The sequence below is a fragment of the Anabas testudineus genome, chromosome 9 (assembly GCF_900324465.2).
Source record: "Anabas testudineus chromosome 9, fAnaTes1.2, whole genome shotgun sequence".
In the NCBI taxonomy this organism is placed as follows: Eukaryota; Metazoa; Chordata; class Actinopteri; order Anabantiformes; family Anabantidae; genus Anabas; species Anabas testudineus.
In genome coordinates, this window is record NC_046618.1 from 16,735,726 (window position 1) to 16,760,170 (window position 24,445).

Here is a 24,445-nt window from a genome sequence, read left to right on the forward strand (position 1 = left end):
CACGCGGGTTATTATTATGAGCCTCTAAATTCAGGACACTACTTTACTACGCGATGACCTCCGTGTCCTCTTTAGCTGCTTTTCTTCTTCTTACCTGGCACGTCAGTGGTCGTTTCTTTATGGTTGTCTTTGCATCTCCATGTCCAACAAAGGCCCCAGTTTGATCAGTGAACTGTGACTCTTTCACAAAGACCTGACAGCTTGGATGTGATGTTTGATCCTACTCTCTCCTTTGGTCTGCACAACACTGCTTAATTTCACCTACTCTGTACAATAGAAATTCAGTCTGCTCAGCCCATGGCAGATGCATCTAATTCATGCTTTTGTATCACCCAGACTTGATTATTGTAATATTTAATTGTTATGCCTGCCACGTACTGATAATAAAAATCACCAAATGGTTCCGAATGCGCCAGCTACAGTTTGAATTACACCCAGACATTTTGACACTTTTAGCTTCCCGTCGTTGGCTTTCTATTCACATTAGATCAGACTTCAAGGTGCTAAATCCCACATGCTCCTTCATACCTGTCTGATCTCCTTATAGTCCATCTACTTCACGGTCCTCTTGAATAACCGTCCTGCTGACACTCTCACTCTACAGCGCCCTTTCAATCCAAACTTAAAGCTGATTTTCAGTTTAGGGGCTATTCTTTGAATATTTCGGATGCAGCACTTGTTACGATTTTTTCTGTCTAATCTATTAAACCTATACAGTCTGTGTCATCCAGCAGATTGAATAATTGTAAAACTTCTGGAAAACCACTGTATCTGTATAGCCACTGTTTCTCCAAGCTACATGCCCCTCTGCCTCTATTGCTTCCTCTCCCTGCCCTCTCTTTCCTCTCAGGTTCTCTTTGCTGGAGCACCATATGAACTGGAGAAACTCATGACACAGCCATCCTGGGACCTCTTCACCTGTTTGTTAGTGCGTCATAACAGATTGGATTATATGCCTATTTGTGTTTGTTTTCTTTCTCCTATATGTGTGAAAGACATGCTTGAGTTTTGCCTCTGCTGTTTTTGAACTGTCCTCTTTATTGGTATTCATGGTGTAGAGGCGATTTTATGGCTCAGGTTATCTGGAAGCTAAAAGTTACTTGCTGTTTTCTAAGATCACATGCTTCATATACTATAACAGTCTGGGTTTGTTCCCAGTCGGCCCATTTAGTCATCCACCACTTGCTATGTTTACTGTATTAAAATAACTTAATTATGTCCCCATGAGCTTGTAATAATGCAAGCTACGGTACCAGTAATTAAGAATTCAGTGGTGGAAACTATTCTTTTTCCCATCATTTAATTTCTTAAGTAAAGGCACATAATATTTCTTACACACTTGTGCCTTTCACAATACTGTTTTTGTGTTCCTGTAGTGCATACATTAAAAAAAATATATATTCTAACTAAAGTTAATTGAGTGTGTTGTATTGCTTACCTTTTTTTGCTGGAACTGCAGAAAAATAGTTTGGATGATGCTGGTATGGTAACTCTTCAAATTTAAACCTCATATTCACTCAAAAGCAATTTCACCTGAATGGTTATACAATGGCAGTCATCATCACAATGCTAGCCAACATTTACAGTGGGAGAAATATTGAAGTATTTAACAAGTAACATTAACAGTATTTGGCATGTTTTTTTCATTAGAACATATTTCATAAAACAAATTGAATGCATTTAATGTGCACTTATTGCCTTATTAAGTTGATATTGTAATTTATGTGAATAGCTACAATGGACATTTGTTTACTGACAAAATGGTAACACGTTGAATACTAATCTCCCTTACTGTATGTTATTATTTCCTCATTTTGTGCAAACATGGTCAAAAATGCTGCATTATACTAAAAAACACACAGGGAAGGCTCATAGAATAGAGAATGACCTCAGCTAATTAACATAAATAAACATGTTTTGAATTGTATGATACTTGTATGTGAGAGACATGATAAGTATTGTATGTAGGACTGTAATGTAGGTAATTACTTTTAGAAAACCTTCATATGAAAGAGACTGAGATTTGCAGGGTTTTTTTTTGCATAAAAGAAGTTTAACAATTAAGTGTCTACATGACTGCCAGTTATTTTTCAGTCGATTATCTAATCGGCTAATTGTTGCAGCTCCAACTTACTAGACGACATGAATAAACGAACATTATAGGGTTAATAAATCCTGGTTTTTGATTGGCCACTGCTGACACCGCCCCCTCGAAATGCGGAAGTGTAACTTGTAGAAGTTCACCCTGCTGTCCTCAGAGTAAAAACCAGTGGAGCTCTTGCAGCCTCTAACTGTGCTGCGAGTTCTGTTTAGTTTCTGTTAAACAACAGAATAATATCTCAAGAAATGTCTTTGTCATTCGAGGGAAGAGTCGTGCTCGTCACGGGGGCTGGAGGAGGTAAAACCGCCGTGCAAATGTTACTGAACGTCAGCTAAGCTATCTTTGTTGCTAACGTTAACAACGCATAAACAGGGTTTGTAGCGATGGACATGACTGCTAACCTGCTAGGTGTGGACATTTATTTAAGTTCAATTGCTAAGGGTTGTACGAATCAGCTGCAAGTTGTAAAGTCAATAAAGTAAACAACCTTAGATCACGGTATCCAGATGAATCTTGATCAAAATGATCAAAATAAAACATGGTTACTGATGTTATTGTAACGTAACGCTACTTTAATTGCATTAAATTGACTAGCAGCAGACTTTTATCAGCCTTTGCATCGCATGAACACATGGAGCAAAGTTCATGTAACGCAAAGTGTGTGAAAGGGCACAGACACAGTCAGTGGTGTTGCACAAAAAAATGTGGTTCAGTCACCCACTTAATGTAACGTTATCTATTGTCACACCTGTATGATTAATCAAATCATCAATCTAATCTGCGACCGTGCTTATCACTGATGAGGAATTTTAAACGCATTTGTGAAAGTTTGTATCATCTGAATCCCTAAGCTTTGTCTGCACATACATTAATCTTTGTAACTTTTACCTAAAGAACACACTGACTGAAAAAAAAAAGTCACCACCTGGAAAAAGGTCACCACCTAGACTTAGCAAATAGTTATTTAACCCAAACTGATGCAGTAAGTAGCTTTTAAGTTCTTAAACAACTGTGTCGGAAGACTGAAACTACTAAAACTGGGCTAAAAACTGTCCAATAGAAGAAGGTCATGCAGTCTGATGAGTCCAGATTTACCCTGTTCCAGAGTGATGGGTGTATCAGGGTAAGAAGAAAGGAGGATGAAGTGATGCACCTATCATGCCTAGTGTCTACAGTACAAGCCTGTGGGGGCAGTGCTATGATCTGGGGTTGCTGCAGTTGGTCAGGTCTAGGTTCAGCATCGTTATGAGGTCAGCTGACTTCTTAAATATATTGAATGACCAGGTTATTACATCAATGCGTTTTTTTCTTCCCTGATGGCACGGGCATATTTCAAGATGACAATGCCAGGATTCATCAGGCTTAAAATTGTTAAAGAGTGGTTCAGGGAGGATGACACATGATTTTCACACATGGATTGGCCACCACAGAGTCCAGACCTTAACCCCAATGAGAATCTTTGGGATGTGCTGGAGAAGACTTTGCACAGTGGTCCGACTCTACTTTTATCAATACAAGCGAAAAAATGTAAGATACTCTGAACGGGAATAAATGTTGTGACATTGCAGAAGCTTATCGAAACGATGCCACGGTGAATATGTGCTGTAATCAAAGCTAAAGGAGGTCCAACGAAATATTAGTGTGACTTTTTTTTGAGTCAGGTTATTTAATAATTCACTCTGGGCTGCTCAAAGTTCATTTCCACTTGTAAAACTGATTAAAAACTATAGTAAAATAACCATGTTTTAAAAATGATTACTTGAGAAACACTGTTTATTACAAGCATCATAAAATTAGATAATATTGCACAGTACAGATAATGTACAACTATTTGATGTTAGCACTGGAAAATAGCTGAAAGATGGGACTGAAGGACCTGTAGCTGATTAAGTCTGTTTCTCAACATGAATGCAATGAAACGTACGTTATCAGCACTGTAATAATGTTGCTATTCACTTTAGAAACCACTCAGCAACATTACTAGCAAGTTGTGTTCACAAGATCTTTCCCCTGTGATAGTTGTCTTCGTATTCTGTTTTGGGTAATTTCTTTTATGACATAATTTCCCATTCCCTTCAGCTTCAGCACAATTGCTGCTTCAGAGACAAACGTATTTCTGTCCACCCTACTACAGGAGTGGACTAGTCACATATTTCAGTCAAATTATGTAACATTTTAGAGTTATATATAAACATAATATTTGAAATCTTGTTTTGCAAAGTGCTAGCTACATTTTCAATCAACAGCAGATGCTGATGGGACTGTTATGTAAACTCATCTCTCTTTTTTGCAGGCATTGGCAGAGAATATGCACTGGCTTTTGCTGAAAGAGGTGCCTCAGTTGTAGGTAAATGAAGTATCTTCATTTTAAACCCCATAACCATGGTTTTAAGAGAAGGTAAACTGGATATATCATGCTTAGAGGCAGCATGTCCCTGTTTTTATATATTTAGTGAGGTACCGGCTCAACATAAACTGGCGTGGTTCCAGATGTTGAGGATTAGACAACAGTTTAATGTTTCATTAATAAGTTTATTTTTCATCATTCATTTTTTATTTTATTTTAGTAATTTTAATGGCTAGCTATACTGTATATTCATACCACTTACCGCTGACTATATGAAAAGAGTAGCAGTAATTTATTATAATATGTGTAACATGCGAGCATAAGTAGATATATTGCACCAGCATGACTCAATGCCAGACAAGATTGTAAGGATTGTATTTGAGTAGGGATGCACTGATCTGCTATGCTGGGTTGGTATTGGTAAAGATACTGATCTTTTTAAGAGTGGTTATCAGCCTTAACATGACTCTCTGACAGTAAATACTGTGGCTTGAAGCAAACACAATGTCACATTGCTTTTGTTACCAGTTCAGTCGCAGCAGGTGAATCAGGAATCCCTGTTCTCATGTTCAGTTTGTTCAGGCTCCTTACTTCTAGACAGCTACAGCCCTGCTGCTGTTGAACACCTGGATCGGTGCAGCCAAAGACCTGAGTGATATAGGAGATGGGGATGTCATAGAGTATTTGCATTGCATTGACTGTGATATAAATGATGTTACTTTTTGCACAACAAAAGTCCAGGTGTTGGTCTTAACATTTCTCCTTGTTGCCCGGAGTGAAGTTGCCCTTGAACTCAGACAAGGAATCAGCTTAGCCACACTCTTCTCCTAAGCTAATCTCTAGTGAAGAGTTGCAGAACTCACTACATTATTGCTAATCTTTTTCTTCTTCCCGCAATAAAGTGAATGACCTTGGGGGAGATATTAAAGGAGGTGGAAAGAGTTCTGCAGCAGCTGATAAGGTGGTGGAGGAGATAAGAGCGAAAGGAGGCAAGGCTGTGGCCAACTATGGTGAGAAGTTTGGACTAATCGTCTTGTCTAAAAGCTTATGTTTTTTCAAACATGATCTCCATCTGTTTTTTCTTTTCATTCTTATCCTGTAGTATTTAGCTTGTTTAATGGTACACTTTAAACAGTATTGATTTCTCAGTCTGACTAGCTCACTGATGAAGGCTTAAGCAAATACTGTACATCTCCTTTAATTTTTGTACATTTCACATATATAAACATAGAAGCAAAAAACAAGGCTTTGATCAGTGTGTTTGGAGTTAGTCAATTAGTAAAATGTTGTATCACACATGATCATTATTGAACAAACTGAGCAGGTGAATCTGTGAGATTGTGCCTCCTATATAGTACAGTTTTCTCATAAACTTTCTCTTTCTATGTTGTATTATTATAACTATATAATGGTGTTTTATATACTACATATTTTATAAACCTACATGCGAACAGTCCAAATAGCCAGAAATCTAAATTATACAGTAAGCAACTATCAGAGCCAAACTAGAAACAGTCTAGTCTTGAAATGGACACAATCAGATGAACACAATGGTTAATTATCAAGTTGACTTATCAAGGGCAATATGTGTGTTGTGCAAATGCAGATTCTGTTGAAGATGGAGAAAAGCTTATCCAGACAGCACTGGATGCATTTGGAAGAATAGGTGCGTATTGTAGTTAAATTATCTCAGTCAAATGATTAATTGTTATGCTATTTGTATAATGTGCTGAAATTAACTTTCTTCCAGATATTCTTGTGAACAATGCTGGGTAAGTTATTCCCCAGCAGTAATAACACTTTTTCTTTTTAGATTTAATTACATTTGTATTAAAAGACAAAAACACTTTGGCACTTTTCTTTCTCAAGGATTCTTCGCGACCGATCGTTTGCTAGGACGAGTGACGTGGACTGGGGTAATTACATTATCTCTTTACATTTTGCTCTCATTAACTCACACTGTGTCACCTCATATTGTCACCATTAGTATGGCCGTCAGTGACAAATAGTGCTACTATACCATATTTGGACAAACACATTTGCTTTTCACATAGGTTCGATGTTAAAAAACATTATGTCTGTAAAAACAGATGGCTCTGTGGAAGATTAAAATGTTCTTTAAACTGGATCTGATCCTGAGTTTTTAATGTGAGTAACAGAACTGTGTAATAATAATAGTTTTCCTTGTGGTAATGTTTACTCATTAATCTTCATTTCAGACATTGTTCATAGAGTTCACTTGAGAGGCTCCTTTTTGGTGACTCGAGCTGCCTGGAACCACATGAAAAACCAGAATTTTGGCAGGTAGGAGTCCAGGTACTAACGGCTTTGACGTGGATTAAAACTGTACCATCCTCCTATTATGTGCGTAGGATTTTTGTCTTTTTCATCCAACAGAACTACAGTATCCTCGGCAGACAGACTATTGTTGGAATGTAGTTAAGAAGACATCCGTATCATAGATATCAGATTTAATAAAATGCTGTGTAGCAAGGCCTGATTTAGTTTAGCTATTTTAAGTGGGCTCTTGAGGATGTGCGTTTGAGATAATGAGTACATAAAGCATGTCTGCCATCACATTATCATACACATATTCACTTGATACCACTTAAATGTCTGGCTCCATTGGTTTCATGAGGTAAATGAAAAAATCTGCGTGCTAATAAAAGCCCAACACAACAAATTTGATATGAATATGTAAATCGTCAAAGAGACAAAGAAACAGGTTCATTTGGTTATGTAGGACTTCAGGTTCATATTTGAACAACTTAAATCTGGAGTCTGAAGTTGTAGAGTTCAAGCTGTGTACCACTCACTCAGATTCTTCACCTCCAAAGATGCCTCTTAAACCTCAAAGAGAAACATCGAGTGAATAGTTGTTATTGAGCTGAAACATAAAGGACGGTACAGTATGAAGAAAAAGTTTGCCATGCTCACAAAAGTTAAAAATGTAGTTCTATCAAACAAAAGTTTTATATGGTACATTTAAATAAAAAATATGTTCATAGCAAAGAGAAACGAGAGAGGTCCATGGACACAAAAAGCCAGAGTTTAGAATAAAGCCATGTGACAGCATGGAGGGACACATACACTTACTTCTACTATGTATCAGGTCAATGCAGGTGTGTGTTACCCTGTTAATCTAACACTGCCTTGCTGCCTCTGGTTTTCTCTGGCTAGAATCATCATGACTGCTTCAGCTGCAGGCATCTATGGTAACTTTGGGCAGGCCAACTACAGTGCTGCCAAGCTGGGCATGCTGGGACTGGCAAACACCTTGGCCATTGAGGGACGCAAGTACAACATCCACTGCAACACTATTGCTCCTGTTGCTGGGTCACGCCTCACAGAGACCGTCATGCCCGCAGGTAAACAGAAAAAATACATATATAATTAAATGGAAACAGTCTGTAAAATACATACTGTGGTGTTGTGCTGGGTATTTGAGGTCACACAGACGAGCCAGATTGGCCACATGGATTTTAACCACAGCTTTTTCTTTCTTTTTCTCAGTTGCATAATGTAATGCCCATGTAATGTTGATTTACAGAATTTGAGGCAACAGCACTCCTGTTTGACATGCAAATTTGTCATCTAATATTCAGGAGCTGTTTTTTTTTTTTGCTGTACCAACAGCCATGATGAAACATGCACCCTGTAAGTGCTTTAAAAGCCTTGTGTCAGCCCTTGATTTAAACAGGCGGCTCTGGCCTCCTTATTTTCTGTAGGTGTTAGCTGGGTATCCAAAATGTGAGTAAGCATGCTAATGAAACATTTCGATTTTTCATGTTAAAATAATTTCATTATACATTCAGTGATAACAATGAAATATGGCTCAGAACAGCTCAGAAACATGGGGCACAGTATAATGCACATGACAATTATTAAAAACCTAATATAGCAACTGGAGAGCAGTTTAAAAGTGCAATAATTTATAGCACTTTCTGTTGTGTTTTTAAAATTTCATGGATTTTATGAGCCCGTACAGAAATAGGAATGCTTTTCCAGCCCACCAAACCCAGGATTTGTTAATGTCTATACATCACCAACATATTGTGCATGCCCTGTGACTGCAGCTCTCTTGACAGGCGTATTAAGTGACAAATTAAAGGAGTGGTTTTGTTGCCCCACCGTGCTGGTCTACGGGAGCATCTGTCACCCTGCGCTGTGCCAACTGTCTCAGGATGGTCCCCCTTAGTAAATGACTTGGTTCCATATGTTGGCTTTTACTGACTCAGGCTTTTCTAATAAACAACAAAGCTCATCTCGCTAAACCTTTCAGTGTGCAGTGAAGTAGAATGCCTGTTGTTGTTGTTGTTGATGTTGTTGTTGTTTTTAAAGCTGGCTTGTTTTGATACAGTGGTACAGGTACACTGCCCGTCCCCAAAAAAGTCAGCACCTGGATTTAACTAAGCAATTAGGTATGAGCCTCCCACTGGATAATTACTACATGGATGATTATGTTTCAGCTGGCAGCAAGTTATTTAACCCAAACTGATGCAGTGAGTAGCTTCTCAATTCTTAAACAACCATGTCCAGATTTGCCCTGTTCTAGAGTGATGCCCCCCATCATATCTAGTGCCTACTGTACAAGCCTGTGGGGGCAGTGCTATGATCTGGGGTTGCTGCAGTTGGTCAGGGTAGGTTCAGCAATGTTATGTGCCCAAAGAATGAGGTCAGCTGACTACCTGAATATACTGAATGAACAGGTTATTCTATCAATAGGCTTCATTGGGCTCAAATCGTGAAAGAGTGGTTCAGGGACCATGACACATCATTTTCACACCTCGATTGTCCACCACAGAGTCCAGACCTTAACCCCAATGAGAAACTTTGGGATGTGCTGGAGAAGACTTTGCGCAGTGGTCCGACTCTCCCAACATCAATACAAGATCTTGGTGAAAAATTAATGCAAGTCTGGACAAGAGTAAATGTTGTGACATTGCAGAAGCTCATCGAAACAATGCCACGGCTAAAGGTGTTATAGTGTTTTTTTGGACGAGCAGTGTATTTTCATTTCACATATGGTATCTAGTATTAAATCTCTGATGGTTCATACAGGGAATTAAAAGCTGGTGGCATATTTTCATGACATTGTTCTAACATATTTAGGACTCCCTTTCCTGTAAGAGTAAGTCACACTTATTTAAGACTCCAGTATGGATCCAGAAATGCTCCAATTTATTTCAATATGATATTCCATTTTCTTGCTTCAGGAAAAAGGAATATCAAATGATGTTTCCTGCTTTCCATAGTATTATTAGCCCATGGTTTGCATTAATTATGTTTCCAGCTGGAAATGTTTATGTAATGCAACCTAAACATCCACAGAAATAAAGTGAAGAGCATTTTCTTAATTCAGTTTTTCCTATGATATGAAATTTGTTAGAAATAAACAGTGACTATTTATCTGTAGTCTGTGAGCTGTGTTGCAAAATGCTCCAGGCTTGTGTTGTAACTCAGATCATGTACAGTACTTTCAAAATGAGAACATTTTGCAGACTCTGCATCATTTTAATAATACACTCATTTAGGACATGTTGTATGACAGATGTGCAGTAAAAAGAAACTCAGTACCAGCAAACTCTATATTTATGTGTTTTTTAGACCTTTTGGCGTCTCTGAAGCCGGAGTATGTTGCTCCCCTGGTCCTCTGGCTCTGTCATGACCAATGCCAAGAAAATGGAGGACTGTTTGAGGTATTCATTAGCCCTATATTATATAAACAATATCAAAAATATGTTATTTTTTCAGTTTTTGTCATTGCTATTGATCAATAATGTAGGTTCCGTTTAAAGAGACGGTATTTTAATATCATCTACTCACCTTTCAAATTCTTTCAGGTCGGTGCAGGCTGGATTGGTAAATGTGAGTACTGTGTATCTTTCCTGGGGAAATTATATTCATTAGCCCTGTGTTCACTGGTACCGTATTGTACTGAGTATGTGTAATTTTCACCATGCAGTGACCTCTTTGTTTGTGTGTGTCCGTGTGTGTCCATGTGTGCAGTGCGCTGGGAGCGTTCTCAGGGCGACATTGTGAGACAGAAGAACCAACCAATGACTCCTGAGGCTGTCAGGGACAAGTGGGACAAAATCTGTGATTTTACAGAGGCCACCAAGCCTGTTAGTATACAAGGTCAGTAATGCATTTGGCTGAATATTGTGTATGCATCACATACACAATAACTTACAAGACACATGGATTGTAACGTGTATACATACATTGCACTCTCACACTTGTATGTCCATTCACGCTATTACATAAGAACCTTAAAGTAGATGTTATTTTAAGATTACCTTAAGGTCTAATGGTTCATATCTTTATAAAAAAGTCATCTCTTTGTCATCTCATTTTCTGTCTTTAATGGTCAAATATTAATTGAATTCATTGAATGATGAGTTCTCTTGAGTGAACGCTCAACTCCTATATGGTTTGTTGGTCTTACTAAAGACTCCACTCCGGACAAAGTCTGGAAAATCAGGTCCAGACATTGTGCAGAGTTGTGTGTTCACACGCAGCAGGGCATAGTCGGGGACAGACATGTTCTCACAAGGGGAAATAGTCCATTTGGTTTCTGTGAGGGGTGGGTGCTGTGTAGAGCCTGCAGGAGGTACAATGTGACACAAAAAGTACACAAATCAGATGTCGATTGTTATTTGTTTGCAGCACATCAAAGAAAAGCCCGTCATATGATTAGAAACAATGCATTATGTATATATCTATGGTTTCCTGAATGAAAGAACACCAGAACGCATGCTATATGTATGCTGTGTATCTGTGAAACCAGCTTAAGGCTGTTGAGTCTAAATGTGAGTTGGGCCTAAACTTGGTACACTCAGTTTCATTAAAGCTATTAGATACTTACCAATGTGGCACCGTGCTCATTGGACATGTGTACCAGACGTCCCCAGATCATCACTAATATACTACAGAGCCTTTGGTAACATAGACCCAGGCTGCGGTGGTGTTGAGATCAAGGAAAAAAATAAAAGCGACGTTGAGTGTGATCAAACCTTATGTTGTTCCCGAAAGGTCTAATGCAAACAAGAGGGTGGCAAATGTTGCTGTTTCTCTCCGCCTCCTTCATCCCTCTCCGCACTCTCAGATGTATACGTTTGAAGAAAGGGCGGCTGTGTTAACATTAACTGAACAGAGGTGGCAGTCCCACGGGGCGTTAGCAGGCCTCATTATCATGGCTTTGTAGTGCCTCATTTGTAGCTTATTACAGAGACTCTGTAACTGTCTGCCACCGTGTGACAGCAATTGGGAGCTGGGGTCTTCCCAGGTTCATGTTGTCTAAGTTGTGTGCACTCCTTATATTTATTTTATTTTTAGACAAAGTGAGGCCACGCAGTGTGAACTAGAAGTTATAAATATGTAAACAGCTAATCTTAGAACAGAGAAGTGCCCATTTTTATTCTTAAATCAAATAGATTTCACATCCATAGGTCCGTTTTTAGGCTGCTTCTTACGCACTTGTCCGATTGAAATTCTTATTGTGTGTGTTCACATCTCCCTGGAATACAATTTTACTTTGATCCATTTAACTTGCGATTAAAAGCTAAGTCTTGCAAATGTTCAGGTTTAATGGTATTTAACCGCATGATGATGGATAAACTTTCCAATAGAGAAACTGGCGTAATTACAATTTGACATCAGTTTAATTTTGACAGAATTTTTACCAAAATGGTAAAGCTAGATACAATTAAATGAAAGTATGAATCCCATCTGAATTTAGTTCAGCCAAACCTTTCTGTCTGATATATAATAAATGTAACCTGAAAGTTTGCCAGATTGAGAATTTACCATTCACATTCACAATTGTAAAAGGTTAGAGAAGAAGATTGGCACTGCTCCCATACATCAACAGTTAACTAAATAAAACTAGGTTATAGAAATCTTTAGTGCATAAGATGCACTAAGTCACCTGCACATAACCCCCCCCATAAAATGACAAATTGTTGTTTTTACAAATTAAACAAGTGCTGGCAAGTTAAATTTGTTGTTTTATGCTACGCTTTAACAGTTATAATGGAAAACATTCAAAATACTTTAGGTGTCACCACATCTTCCTTTATTTTGACGGGTTGTTCTCGTGTACTTACACTCAATTGTCCTCTCTCACCTTTGTGTAGAGTCCCTCCAGTCCGTTGTGAATGTGCTGTCTCAAGTGGAGTTGGCTGGAGAAGTGGGTGCAAATCCAACGGCTGCTTCAGCCTCAGCTTCAGGGATCAATCCCGTAAGTACGGACACAGCTGTTGCTGTTTATTCGTCGTGTACAGGAAGTATGAACAGTTTACTTACAGGAATCAAAATCTGTATTTTACCCGTTTACTATTCCTTCATTTTCTGACCTCTGAGGTTGTTCACCTCATGTTCACCACTGTTATTCATGTTCATCTTTTATGTTCTGTCTGTGGTAGGGCCTGTAACGGTCGGTTGATAATGAGTTTTGAAAGTGTGGCGCTGTCGACTGGTTCAAACATGGCAACTCATGACTCTTTAATACCACTGCGTTGTGTTTCAGCCAGAGATGATATTAAGCTACAGCATAAGTATTTTGATGTCTTCTGTAAATATGAAAAGGTGATGCATGAGACACATGCCAACTCAGATGATCTTTTAGAAAGACAATGCAGTGACGTCTCCCTGGATCAGCGCTCCGTCACTTCACTTCCCTTCCCTTCGCTTTCCTATCATTCAGTTACAGAAAGTGAAGTCATTACCACTCACACATGGCTGAGTTGCTTGAATAAAACATTGAGCAGCTCAATTATATAACATAACAGATAATTATCCACAAAAACAGCCACCCTTCTCTAGTAAAGTAGTTGTACGATGCAAGAGTGATTACATCAGCAGATTATTGGATTTTAATAATACAGATGATTATAATTACGACATTTAGATAAATATGTAGAAACTATTATTCTGAATTGTGTTGAACACGGTATTGTTTAAGAATTTGCAGACAAAGCTAATAGCACAGTTTAATCAGGGCGAATATTATGTTTAGTGCAGTGTGGAAACAGGTGCAACATATATTGACTGCATTATGAGCATTATGAGATGGTATAAAAATGTTTATCAAAGCTGGTTACACGACACAGCTGAATGTCTCCACTCTACACAAAACATAAAAGACAAACCAACCCTCTAAATGTGAAGCAAAAAAACAAAAGAGGCCAATTCAATCCAACACGGAGCTCTGCAGAAACAAAAGCAATAAATACAGTATAATGTAACTCAAACTGTTGTGCACGCACTTGAAGCATGACGTAGGATCAGTGTTTTGCATTGTGGTTTATGGTTCAGCTGTTTTTTAAAATGAATCACAATGTCAGTAATATTTGATGTTAATATTGAGTATCAGCACATTTTAGGTAGTTTCAATGAAAAGTGAATGGCTCTGTTTGCAGTTTCCTGTATAAATTGGTCACGAAAAAGTGATCTGATCTTCAGAAGTCACAAATTTCAACAAAGATAATGTTTCTAAGCTGATTAAATGCAGTCAGCGTTCACATCTTTATCAAACCCACCTATTAAACATGCACAGTGATGGTGGAAAAAGTAAGTGAACCATTGTTGCAATAACCACCTTTGGCAGTTGTGGATCAGACCTGCGCAATGTCCCAGAGAAATTTTTGACCATTCGTCCTCACAGAACTGCCTCGCACATTCTTAGGACATCTGGTGTGAAGAACTCTCACTCTTTTGGGCTGAGGTCTCGGCTCAGATGATGTTTCATGACATATTTATGTAGAAAACCAAGAAACTGCAAACTGTGCCATTACTTTTTCTTCTGTAAGTCTTTTTGTAGTGGTCTGATATTAACTTTTCAAAACTGTATCTGACTAACTTTGATGGTGCTGGCTAGCTCGTTACATTATTATATCATGCTTCTGTGTGTGTGTGTATGTGTCTCGCGCGCTCTAGAGATTTGGAATAGAGTCACAAATTAGCCTCAAGACAAACATCAACATCGTGTCCTCAGCTGACTTAGCTTTGTATGCAGTGTGTGTATTTTATACTTGTGTAATGCTACAGACTGATATCTTTGTCCTTGTGCATAGTGCAGATATTGCTGAAGATGATGCCACACTGTGCTCCTGCTGTGCTTATATTTATATTTCAGGCAACTCTGCCACTGCTCCGTGCTGTATGGCCTGTTTAGGTTTAAGCTTGATGTTAGAAACATCATGTTTCACTGTTTTAGAGAAGCGTTGATTCCACTGTCAGATCGTCTCGGAGGCTGCAGTTATACATGCATTATGCATAATACAGAGTTGTTTGGTTTTTTATTCAGGTGAGTCACTCATGTACCTGAACCACAGCCTTGGGTGATTTTTCTATATTTTTGTTTTGTTAATGAATCTAATGAAGATTAAAACCATCAATAAATTGTGTGTACTCACCGTAATGTTGGTGAATCCCGACACTGATTTTAGCTTATTAACATTGACATTTGGTTATTTGGCCGACTTACAAGTGAGCTTATTCATCTGTGCTATAGAGCTCCATTATTCAAATGTTTTTAAAACTCATCAGTTATCTACGCTGCTGCAGCGGGTGTGGTTTTTCTTCATCGTGTAAAATGTGGCTGTAGGGTTTTTAAAGAAAGAATGCCCATCAACTTTTTACAGCCTATTTTTCTCTGCCTCTCATCCAAAATAGATGGATAGAAATATAAAACATAGAAATGAGTGTCAACCATTAAAAACATGATCTTTCTTATGAGGTTTCTCTAAATTTCATATGAGTCTTGGTAGAAGATTAATTATCCGTTTGTATTGAATTAATCTTAAGTTACCGGTAGTCAGAACCCACTGCCAGTAGATTTTGGCCTTGATATTAAAAACCTATATAAAATACAGCAAAGGGATGCGTCTACCTGAGCTTTAGAAGGCATTTGTGACTTTGTGTCATTAACACTTGATTACTGCGATGCTCTGCTCAGCGGCGCTCGTTAAAAGAAGCGGAGGCACAAATCGAACGCGAGCGCTCAGTTGTGGCCTCGCTGCTCTGGCCACCAGTCATGTCCAGGACTCATTTTGAAAAAGTGCTGATCACTTACAAAGCTCTGCCTGCTCTGGCCCAGGAGCACAGTTGGGAACTGCTGATAGCCTGAACACTGAGATCCCACAGGTCCACAAACTAATGACAGCACTGATTAAATCCAGGAGGTGACCATGCTCAGCTTCTTATATGTTCAGATACAGTCTTGTTCAATCTGAAGATGCATTTTGGTGCTTTTATACTTAATTTAACTATTAAAGTAAATGTTTTTCTTAATTATACATACTTTTCAGGGGTTCAATTAGCTTTTTTTGTTTGTTTGTTTTTTTTTAAATCCTTAAAAGCCTTTTTTTTTTAACCTCCAGGAAATATTGGCCATTAACACTTCTTAATGAGCAACAAAATATGCAGCACAAAATTAAGGCAAAAGAGGGATTTGTGTTATAAAATGGAAGATGTCTACTTAATGTAAATAACCTCATTCTCTACAGATAAAGTAATACAGGATATTTGGAAGGAAGGAGGGCTGCATGTTGAGCCCCACGTCTTACATCTGCAGCAATCATACAAACATCTGACTTTGCTTTTAAGATAGATTTGACAACAACAACAAGTATCCTTTAAGGTTACTTAAAGGATACTTGTTGGAGCTAATCTACCATTTTTTTATTGTTCTGAACACTAAAATCCTCTCCTCTCTGTTTTTCTTCCTCTTCTTCCCTCAGACTGAGGCAGTGGGGAAAAAACTGCCACCAACCACATTCAGCTTCGACCACACCCAGTGTATTCTCTATGCCCTGGGGGTCGGTATGTCCACTAAAGACCCCGACCATCTAAGGTGTGTGTCTGTGTGCGTGCTGCCTCCAAGGCTCTGAAAAGTCCGACTCTGTGACATGATAGAAATGAAACTTTGACTTTTTAAGGAGAAAAGACGGGTAAATGTACCCAGGCTAAAAAACAATGGACCTGTGCTGCTTTTAACTGTGAATTCTTCCTAGTCAGTGGGATTTTACCAGTTCACTAACACACTATTTTCCCATGTAGGTTCCTGTATGAAGGCCATGCAGACTTTAGTTGCCTCCCCACCTTTGGGGTCATTCCCTCCCAGGCAGCCATGATGGGTGGTGGATTGAGCACCGTCCCTGGACTCAACATAGATTTTACTCAGGTAAGAAAACATACGTGTGCATGTCTAAAATCTTTTTACTAGTGTGTTTGTTGTGTTTGCACATGGTATATTTCACTCTCCCAGCAATTCACACATTATTCACACTAATGAGGCTTTAAGACCTGATTATATATCACAGCTGTTGTAATAATGTTTTGTGTCAGGTCCTGCATGGAGAACAGTATCTGGAGCTGTACAAACCTTTACCCACCTCAGGTATTTCCTTAAATATATACAGTTTATTATATTTAGTATGTAAGAAGTTGATGTTATTACAGTTTTTTTTTATTTTATATAAAATTATTGGAATAAACAGTTTTTCTTTATGCACTATGTAATATATCTGGGACTTATTTGAGGGTAAATTATAATGTAGAGTTTATATTAATGTTATTATAACTATCCTGATGAAAAAAATATTCAGATGGCAGCACAATTAATACAAAGCTAAACCAAATTCATAAGGGTATTATTAGTGTTCCCTTCTTTTGTTATACAAATTATAGCCGCAACTAATTATTTTCATCGTCAGTTGGGTTTTCAGTTCACTGATTGATGATTCATTGTTTGTTTCATCACAACACAGTGAGGTGTTTGACCCAAAAATATTGTTTTAACTGTAAAACAAAATGTGTCATAAATGGAGACTCATCAAATAATTGTACCAAGTGCTGTTAAATGACCTGGATTTCTCAAACCATGAGGGACCCTTAGCTCTGTGACTCGAACATGATGTTAATACATGTGAGGGATAAAGTAGGGCAGTCGCGAGGTACAGAGCTAGTTTATTAATATTATGTAACGTCTGTTGTTAGTTACAATGCATTGTGAAAGTAGGAAATAAATGAGTAAAATACGTTTCCAGGTAAACTCACCTCTGAGGCCACCGTAGCAGACGTGTTGGACAAAGGCTCTGGAGCCATCATTCTCTTGGATGGTGAGTTTCTCTTCTCTTCTGCGTGCTCAACGTCTGTCATATAGTGTATTTATTCCATATTCGTTTGTTTTCCTCACTTTAACATGTCCTTTTCCTTGAAGTTGACTCTCAGCCTGAATTAAGTTAATTTACAGTCTGTGTCTGTAGGGATTGAAATAATGTTCTGAGATCGGCTCATTTTTCTTTTTGACAATTCCACAGAGATGAGATGATATTAGAACCACTCTGATCTATAATTAATCCTGCTTAAAACAAATAACGCGGGACCTGAGGTGCCCGGAGGATTTACAGAAGGAAACATGAAGTTTCTTTAAACAAACCTCTCAGCTTCTCTTCTCCTCTTAGAGTAAAATCAAATGCTTTCTGGGTCACATTAACGTCCTGCAGAAGCATCTTTGTTTATCTCTATGCCTGTTTCTAGTCTCAATTGACCTAATGAAATGAACAAGCCAGTACATTAACCGCTGTCAGGATTTGATTCCCTCTGACTGCTGCTAATTGTATCTTCACAGTCGGGCTTCTTCCTGCTCTAATGTCACTATGAATGTGCTGTAATGAGGCAGGTGTTTATTGTTATGTTGTACTGTACCTATTCTCATCATAAGTGACAGTACAGGAATAATGGGGCACTTGCATTTTACTACAGCATTTCCTTTTTCTTCTTCTACTTAATTACTGTACATACATTTTAGAGGCACGTTTACTTTTTACTGGACCTTTAGGTGTCTTTGGTGGCTTTCAATCAGTGGAATAGTCTGAATAGCCTTGAAAATGCTCCACAGTGCTGCCAGTGGACACAACTCCCGGCAGGGCTGAACACTTAATCGTCTTCAAATTGATATCGCGCTGTAACAGAAGGCACTTTTCATATTGCAAAGCTGCAGTTTCAGCTGCAGATATACATATAAAAGAAAAGCTACAGCGTGTAAACAGTGAGCGAAGCAGAAACACTCAACGTTTGATGTGAAACCTGCAGTGATAGTAAGTTAAAGAGGATAAATAAAGCTGAAGGAACTAGTTGAGGAGTGTAGGACCGGTAAGTTGTGTGTTAGTGACGATCGCTGCATATGAAGGCAGACGAAGACGCCACTGGAGCGTCAGTCTGATAAAAGACTCGGATCAGATGATGCCCCTCAACACAGCCTTTAAGGATGGATCAGCTTTGGTTGAGCTTGGTTAAGATATAAACAGCATAGCCTCTACTCACACATGTACTAAAGTTAAACTACAAAACTGGAACTACACTGAGCTGCAAGCACCAAGAAAAAGGAACGATCAGGAAATTGCACTGTTCTGTTCAGTATTCAGTATTTAATATTCAGTTGACTGCTCCCCAAGGGAACCTTTGCCACATGAGTAATTTTACTGTTGACGTGTTGAGTGTTTGTTTTGCCTGAGAGTGAATGCAGAACTTTTAAGGCTTTTAATAACTTGTACTTTGGATATATCGAAATATCATTTGTGCTGCTTTACAGTGAACACCTACAACGGCAACGAGCTTGTGTGCTACAACCAGTTCTCTGTGTTTGTGGTTGGAGCTGGAGGGTTTGGAGGAAGGAGGACCTCTGAGAAGGCCAAAGTACGTATTCCACCAAGCGAACAACATAAGATATAAACAAATGTTGCCTCATATTTGATTTACTTTGTGTGATTCCTTTCCTCCAGACTTCTCTGCCTCCACCTCGGCGGACACCAGATGCTGTGGTGATTGATTCGACCACAAGAGACCAAGTGAGTGTGCCCTGTGTGGGTTTGGTTGCAGAATTAATCAGCTCCATTGATGATACGTGGGTGGAAATAGGACATAATGTTCTGAAATAACCGTAAAGTTTTAGAGAAATTGTGAAGGTACGGCAGAGGTGTTCAACAAGGTCTTAAAAAGAGAACGCGGACTGAATGATGCAGCAGAAAATAACAAAGGGGGGGAAGAAAGAAAAAAAATCGAAAACCCCTGAGCAATTTAACTGCAACTGTATCACTTCAAAGACATTCTTATTTTAGGTTATCTCTTCTATTGCCTTCATAATATTTTAATTTCATCCCACAATGAAAAGTTCAGGGGTTTATGAATTAGATATAGATCTAAACAATGCCTGTTTTCCCTGCGGTTGCAGGCGGCCTTGTACCGTTTGAGTGGAGACTGGAACCCGCTTCACATAGACCCCAGCTTTGCTGCCCTGGGAGGTGAGAGTCCGTCTGCGTGCTGTCGTTTGATGGCTTTCTTTTTTTTCCCCCCCATTTAAAAATGTCTTAATGTATGTTAGAATTAAATTGTTCCCTGGGATTTTAGGTCAAATGATGTGTTTAGGTCTCATCCATTTTTAAACACGCTGTACTTAGAAATGCTCTTTGGTCAGGCTTCAAGGCTCCCATTCTGCACGGCTTGTGCTCGTTCGGCTTTGCTGCAAGACACGTCCTCAAGCAGTATGCAGACAACGACCCCTCCAGGTTCAAGGCTATCAAGGTAAGCATTGATCTGAATCCATGCGTTGTATAAATGTGTTTCTTCTTCAGTGGCACGTTCCTCTGACGAGTAGTCACATTCGTCAGTCGTCTCGTATGAATGAAATTACTGATCTCTTTCTTCATCACATTACAGCTCTGCTCTATCATTGGTAGATACCGTGTGTTGTAATTCTCTGCAGCACGTGAAGCTCTGCAGTCTGAAATTCTTCTTTTAACTCCTTTGTGTATAAATATTTACAACATATTTGAGCATAGATCGTTTGGAGATCCCAACTTTTAATGTGACAGGTCCGTTGACTCCACCACTCTTAACTCTTTACACCACCTCTCTTTCTCAGGTTCGCTTTGTGAAGCCTGTGATGCCGGGTCAGTCGCTACAGACTGAGATGTGGAAGGAAGGCAACAGGATTCACATCCAGTGCAAAGTCAGTATTAAGCATCAGTGTGGATTCTAATCAGATCTGTGGATAAATGAGTTTGTCTGTTCTGTTTTTCTGATCACTGCTCTCCTCTTTCATTCAGGTGAAGGAGACGGATGCTGTCGTGCTGTCAGGGGCCTATGTGGATTTACACCCTGCATCTAACGCCTCTCCAGAAAACCTCACTCAAGTAAAAATTTCCAAACAACAATCCTCGATTTGCTTTTATCAAATTCCTTCATGGCACCTTGAAACTTAATTGAGACACAATCGAGGTGTACTGACCTTATGACAGGCGGGTTAATGTCGGTCTCTGTGCAGGGAGGAGGTCTTCAGAGTGAGCTGGTGTTTGCAGAGATCGGTCGTCGTATTAAAGACTTGGGCTCAGAGATGGTCAAGAAGGTGAACGCTGTGTTCGGCTGGGAGATCACTAAAGACGGCAGACCCGCAGCACAGTGGAGTACGTTTACTGAATGGAGTGCAGACACATTAAAACACACCTCGAATTCAGTGTCGCTGTGTTCAGGTCTTTAAAGTCCTGCAGGAGCAAAATATTTAGCAGTAAAAAAACAATACAGTAAAATGAAGGCGATGCAGACTATATACACTATCCACAAATACACGACTGAGTCTGTGATGGCTCTGGAACATTATTAAATGTCACCGTGACATTATAATATTGCAGTTCACTGGAGTGTCACACTAATTTTGTTGCTATGCCCCCCCCCCCCCCCACTTTGGTCTTGAAATCTGTTCAGAAATCTATGAAAACACTCAGAAATCGGTCTGAAAACATGATTCACTCTCACATCAGCCTTTGAAATATCAGTATGAGCTGTAAAGTTGACAGTTCATGAGATACACGTTGACATTTTGCTGTCGACTACACCAGTAAAACTGGGACAAAATCTGTGCTGATGACTGAATAATGACTCTAAACACAAGTAAACTGTGGACAAAGCGAGTTAGCCCAGGGAAAGGGAAGCTCTGGCAAGTGTTTGTAGCAGGATTTAATGCATCTCCTGTCTCTGCCTTTTGTTTTTTTCTCTCCCCGCTGTCTTCCTATAGCCATTGATCTGAAGAATGGCAGCGGCTCCTTGCATAAGGGTTCTTACAGTGGGAAGGTGGATGTGACCTTCACAGTATCAGATGAAGACTTCATGGAGGTGGTGCAGGGGAAACTCAACCCTCAGAAGGTAAGAAAGGAGTAGTCAGCCCTGTTCAGCTGCCATGAATCTCTACTGGTGTGACGTGATTTAAAAGTGGGCTAATTTACATGCTGTGCAGACTTAAACCAAACACTGTATCACAGCTCCCCCTGCTTTACACCGTTTCCTTTAGCTACTGATAAAACGCCGTTCAAATGTAGCCTGCTTTTTAAAACCTCTCTTTATGTTGTTAGTCACTTCTCGTAGTAAAAGTGCCTTTGAAGAGCCCTTCAATCTGTAATGACTTCCTCCTTGATCTCGCCATGTCATAAAAGATGGAAAGCAACGATCTATCAAACCAAGTTCAGAAAGCAGGCGGCATGGGTAATCAATCGATGCCACTTGTTATATCTGCAGCATTTCATCTGTCACAGGGAGTGGCCATCACCGGACAGAATTGATATGCTTCCTGGAGCGCTTGATATTGATCTGAGGCTGCTGTGTGTGTGTGTGTGTGTGTTCATTCATTACAAAGAGCATCAGCAGGCTCAGCCAGGGTCTTTTCCAGTCTCCCCGATGATGAAAGGAGCAGCTGGAGAAAGATTAGTTGGTGGAGTTGAAAAGGACACTGCTGTCATCCAGGGTAGCCCATCTCCACATCAACAGTAGTTCAGTTCACCCATTAAAGACACTTCTGCTGCACCTCTCAGCTGTGAACCTTGTGAATATGAATATCCTATCATTGTTCTGGTGCCAGAGCAACAATGGCACATATTCCCCTTCTGCCTGAGACCTGGCTTGTTGCTCTTTGTATGAAGTGTTAGCCGCAGGCGTCTTGGCCCTCTTTTACTCCCCGTGTACTTGAAAACGAATGATGGCCAAGCAGAAATAAATCAGAGGAGACTGTGCTTTCTTGGAAGAAAAAGAAAAAATGAAAAAGGTAAATCTTAAGTGTGCGTTTGTTGTTTTTCTAGGCGTTCTTCTCTGGCAAGCTGAAGGTTAGAGGGAACATCATGCTGAGTCAGAAGCTGGAGGTCATTCTGAAGGACTACGCCAAGCTGTGAGCTCCTCAGCCAGCCAATTAAGACGACTTTAGAAACTAACCAACATACCAGTGTTCCCCGTCTGTCGACTGTTCTTGTTCCGATTTATCTGTACTGACGTTCTTTTGCCTCTCGAGGGAAATGCATTAAAGAAATAACCAGTGAGATTAGTAACTCTTGGGAATGAATTCTCTTTGGAGACTTTCTGAATAAAGTCAGACTCCTTGATCAAATAGGAACATTTCCTCCATTGAATCACGTGAATACAGATGTTTTGAAGAATGGTGAAATACGTTGATAATTGTTCCATCTCATTTCAGCTGGTTGGTTTACTTGGAGGTGTGCTCCTTGCTAATTGTGCACATAACAATTTAATAAAAAATTAATTATTAAAATAATAATAAAAAATATTCCCGTGTTACTAGAAATATGAATCTAGTATAATGACATAATTCTACTTAACGTTCTGGGTGTAGTAGTGATGGTAACAATTCAGTTTTCAGTCTCAGCCTGAGTAAAAACCATAATTCAGTGGTCTGTTATTTTAATATAACTGAACTTAGAGTTGAGTCTCATACTGTAATCACAACAAAAAAATGGATTTATAATAATGTAGTTTGCACTTTTTAATACTTTCAGTGCAATTGTAATGACATTCAAAAGTTGCTCTTCTATGAAAATAAATTAATTCTGAATAAAATCTGATTTCTGTTATACTTACAAATGTGAAATGGTAATTAAAGTGACTGTAATCAACATTATTATATCGAGTCTATAGACATTTACAGTGAATGTAAAATGTTAAGCTGATCAATCACCTTCATGTGCCCGTAGCAGCATTTTGGCTGCAGCAGGTTTCAGTGAAGAGTTCTAAAAACCCGTCAATGTCAGCAATTTGCTGGGTAGTGGAGAATTTAACAGCCTAAAAACAAAAAAGATACTTCCTACAGAAATTGGTAAAGACCAAAAACTAAGCAAAAGGTGGAAATAGAAATCTAAATAAGTAATGTTGCTTTGTAACTGTCGGCTGCATGAATGTTTTGCTCTCAAAGCTCAAAAACTAACTTGGGGTAAATTGTGTTTTAAGTTGCCTCCATGCACCTGGTAAAAGTCCAGGGGGCGAGAGCCGGATTGAATGAAGCACACCTAAAGCAAAATTAAGAAACAGACTGTGGGGTGCCTCCGGCATGTGCAAACAGGCATCCTGTAAGCCTGTGGTCCTAAACCAGTCCTTAAGCAGTTGGAGAACAAAGATTGGACTTTGGATCTAGAGCGTGAGTCGAGTAGAGTCCGCTCAGCTCAGTCTTTACTCAGCAGCTTGTGTCTTGACTCCACTGTACCTTAAGGGGCACTAGCTGCACTTGAGTTTGTATTCCCCAAGTGTCCAACTCCAAGGTTACCCAGCTGAGACATTGCAGGGAGACGAGTGACGTCTGGACTTTTGGAGTTGGGCTCCGCTCCCCCGAAAGAAAAATTGCTATTTAACGGTAAAATCCCAGCACGACGATGCCTCGTGAAAATCCTCCTCATATTGTTCAGCCAGGTTCAACATGACTTCACTGCTATATGGTCTGGTCTTCCTGTAAATGTGATGAACATACAGTCGACATTCAGCCGTTCAGTTAATTTCCTCAAAAATGTCCCCCCCAGCCTAAAAAACATTTACTTCATAGTCAACAATAAGAGTCAAATGTAAAACAGTTCACGGGAACCACAAACTTCTTTAGCTCATCATGTATTAATAAGGATTACAAGATGGAACCCAATTCATTCCAAACACCTGTCACATAATTTAAA

General features: G+C 39.3%; 1 protein-coding gene across 1 annotated transcript; it reads left to right on the forward strand.

Moving 5' to 3' along the window:
* The first annotated feature begins 2,215 nt into the window (after positions 1-2,215).
* hsd17b4 (hydroxysteroid (17-beta) dehydrogenase 4) lies at positions 2,216-22,818 on the forward strand. The gene is made up of 25 exons (XM_026343226.1): positions 2,216-2,398; positions 4,395-4,448; positions 5,351-5,458; positions 6,055-6,114; positions 6,199-6,220; positions 6,318-6,364; positions 6,668-6,752; positions 7,629-7,816; positions 10,056-10,147; positions 10,292-10,316; positions 10,458-10,586; positions 12,587-12,690; positions 16,193-16,305; positions 16,512-16,635; positions 16,800-16,851; positions 17,501-17,572; positions 19,048-19,151; positions 19,238-19,303; positions 19,687-19,756; positions 19,930-20,036; positions 20,377-20,463; positions 20,561-20,647; positions 20,779-20,917; positions 21,526-21,653; positions 22,580-22,818. The coding sequence occupies exons 1-25, from the start codon at positions 2,347-2,349 to the stop codon at positions 22,667-22,669; spliced, it is 2,205 nt and encodes a 734-aa protein (XP_026199011.1). The 5' UTR covers positions 2,216-2,346; the 3' UTR covers positions 22,670-22,818.
* Positions 22,819-24,445: the final 1,627 nt, after the last annotated feature.

Bases quoted from the DNA above. Each gene is read 5' to 3' on its own strand.
- hsd17b4 (XM_026343226.1), top strand. From the start codon at position 2,347: ATGTCTTTGTCATTCGAGGGAAGAGTCGTGCTCGTCACGGGGGCTGGA. The intron at 19,304-19,686 runs GTGAGTGTGCCC...CTGCGGTTGCAG, and splicing joins ATTCGACCACAAGAGACCAA to GCGGCCTTGTACCGTTTGAG. The intron at 20,648-20,778 runs GTAAAAATTTCC...GTCTCTGTGCAG, and splicing joins CTCCAGAAAACCTCACTCAA to GGAGGAGGTCTTCAGAGTGA.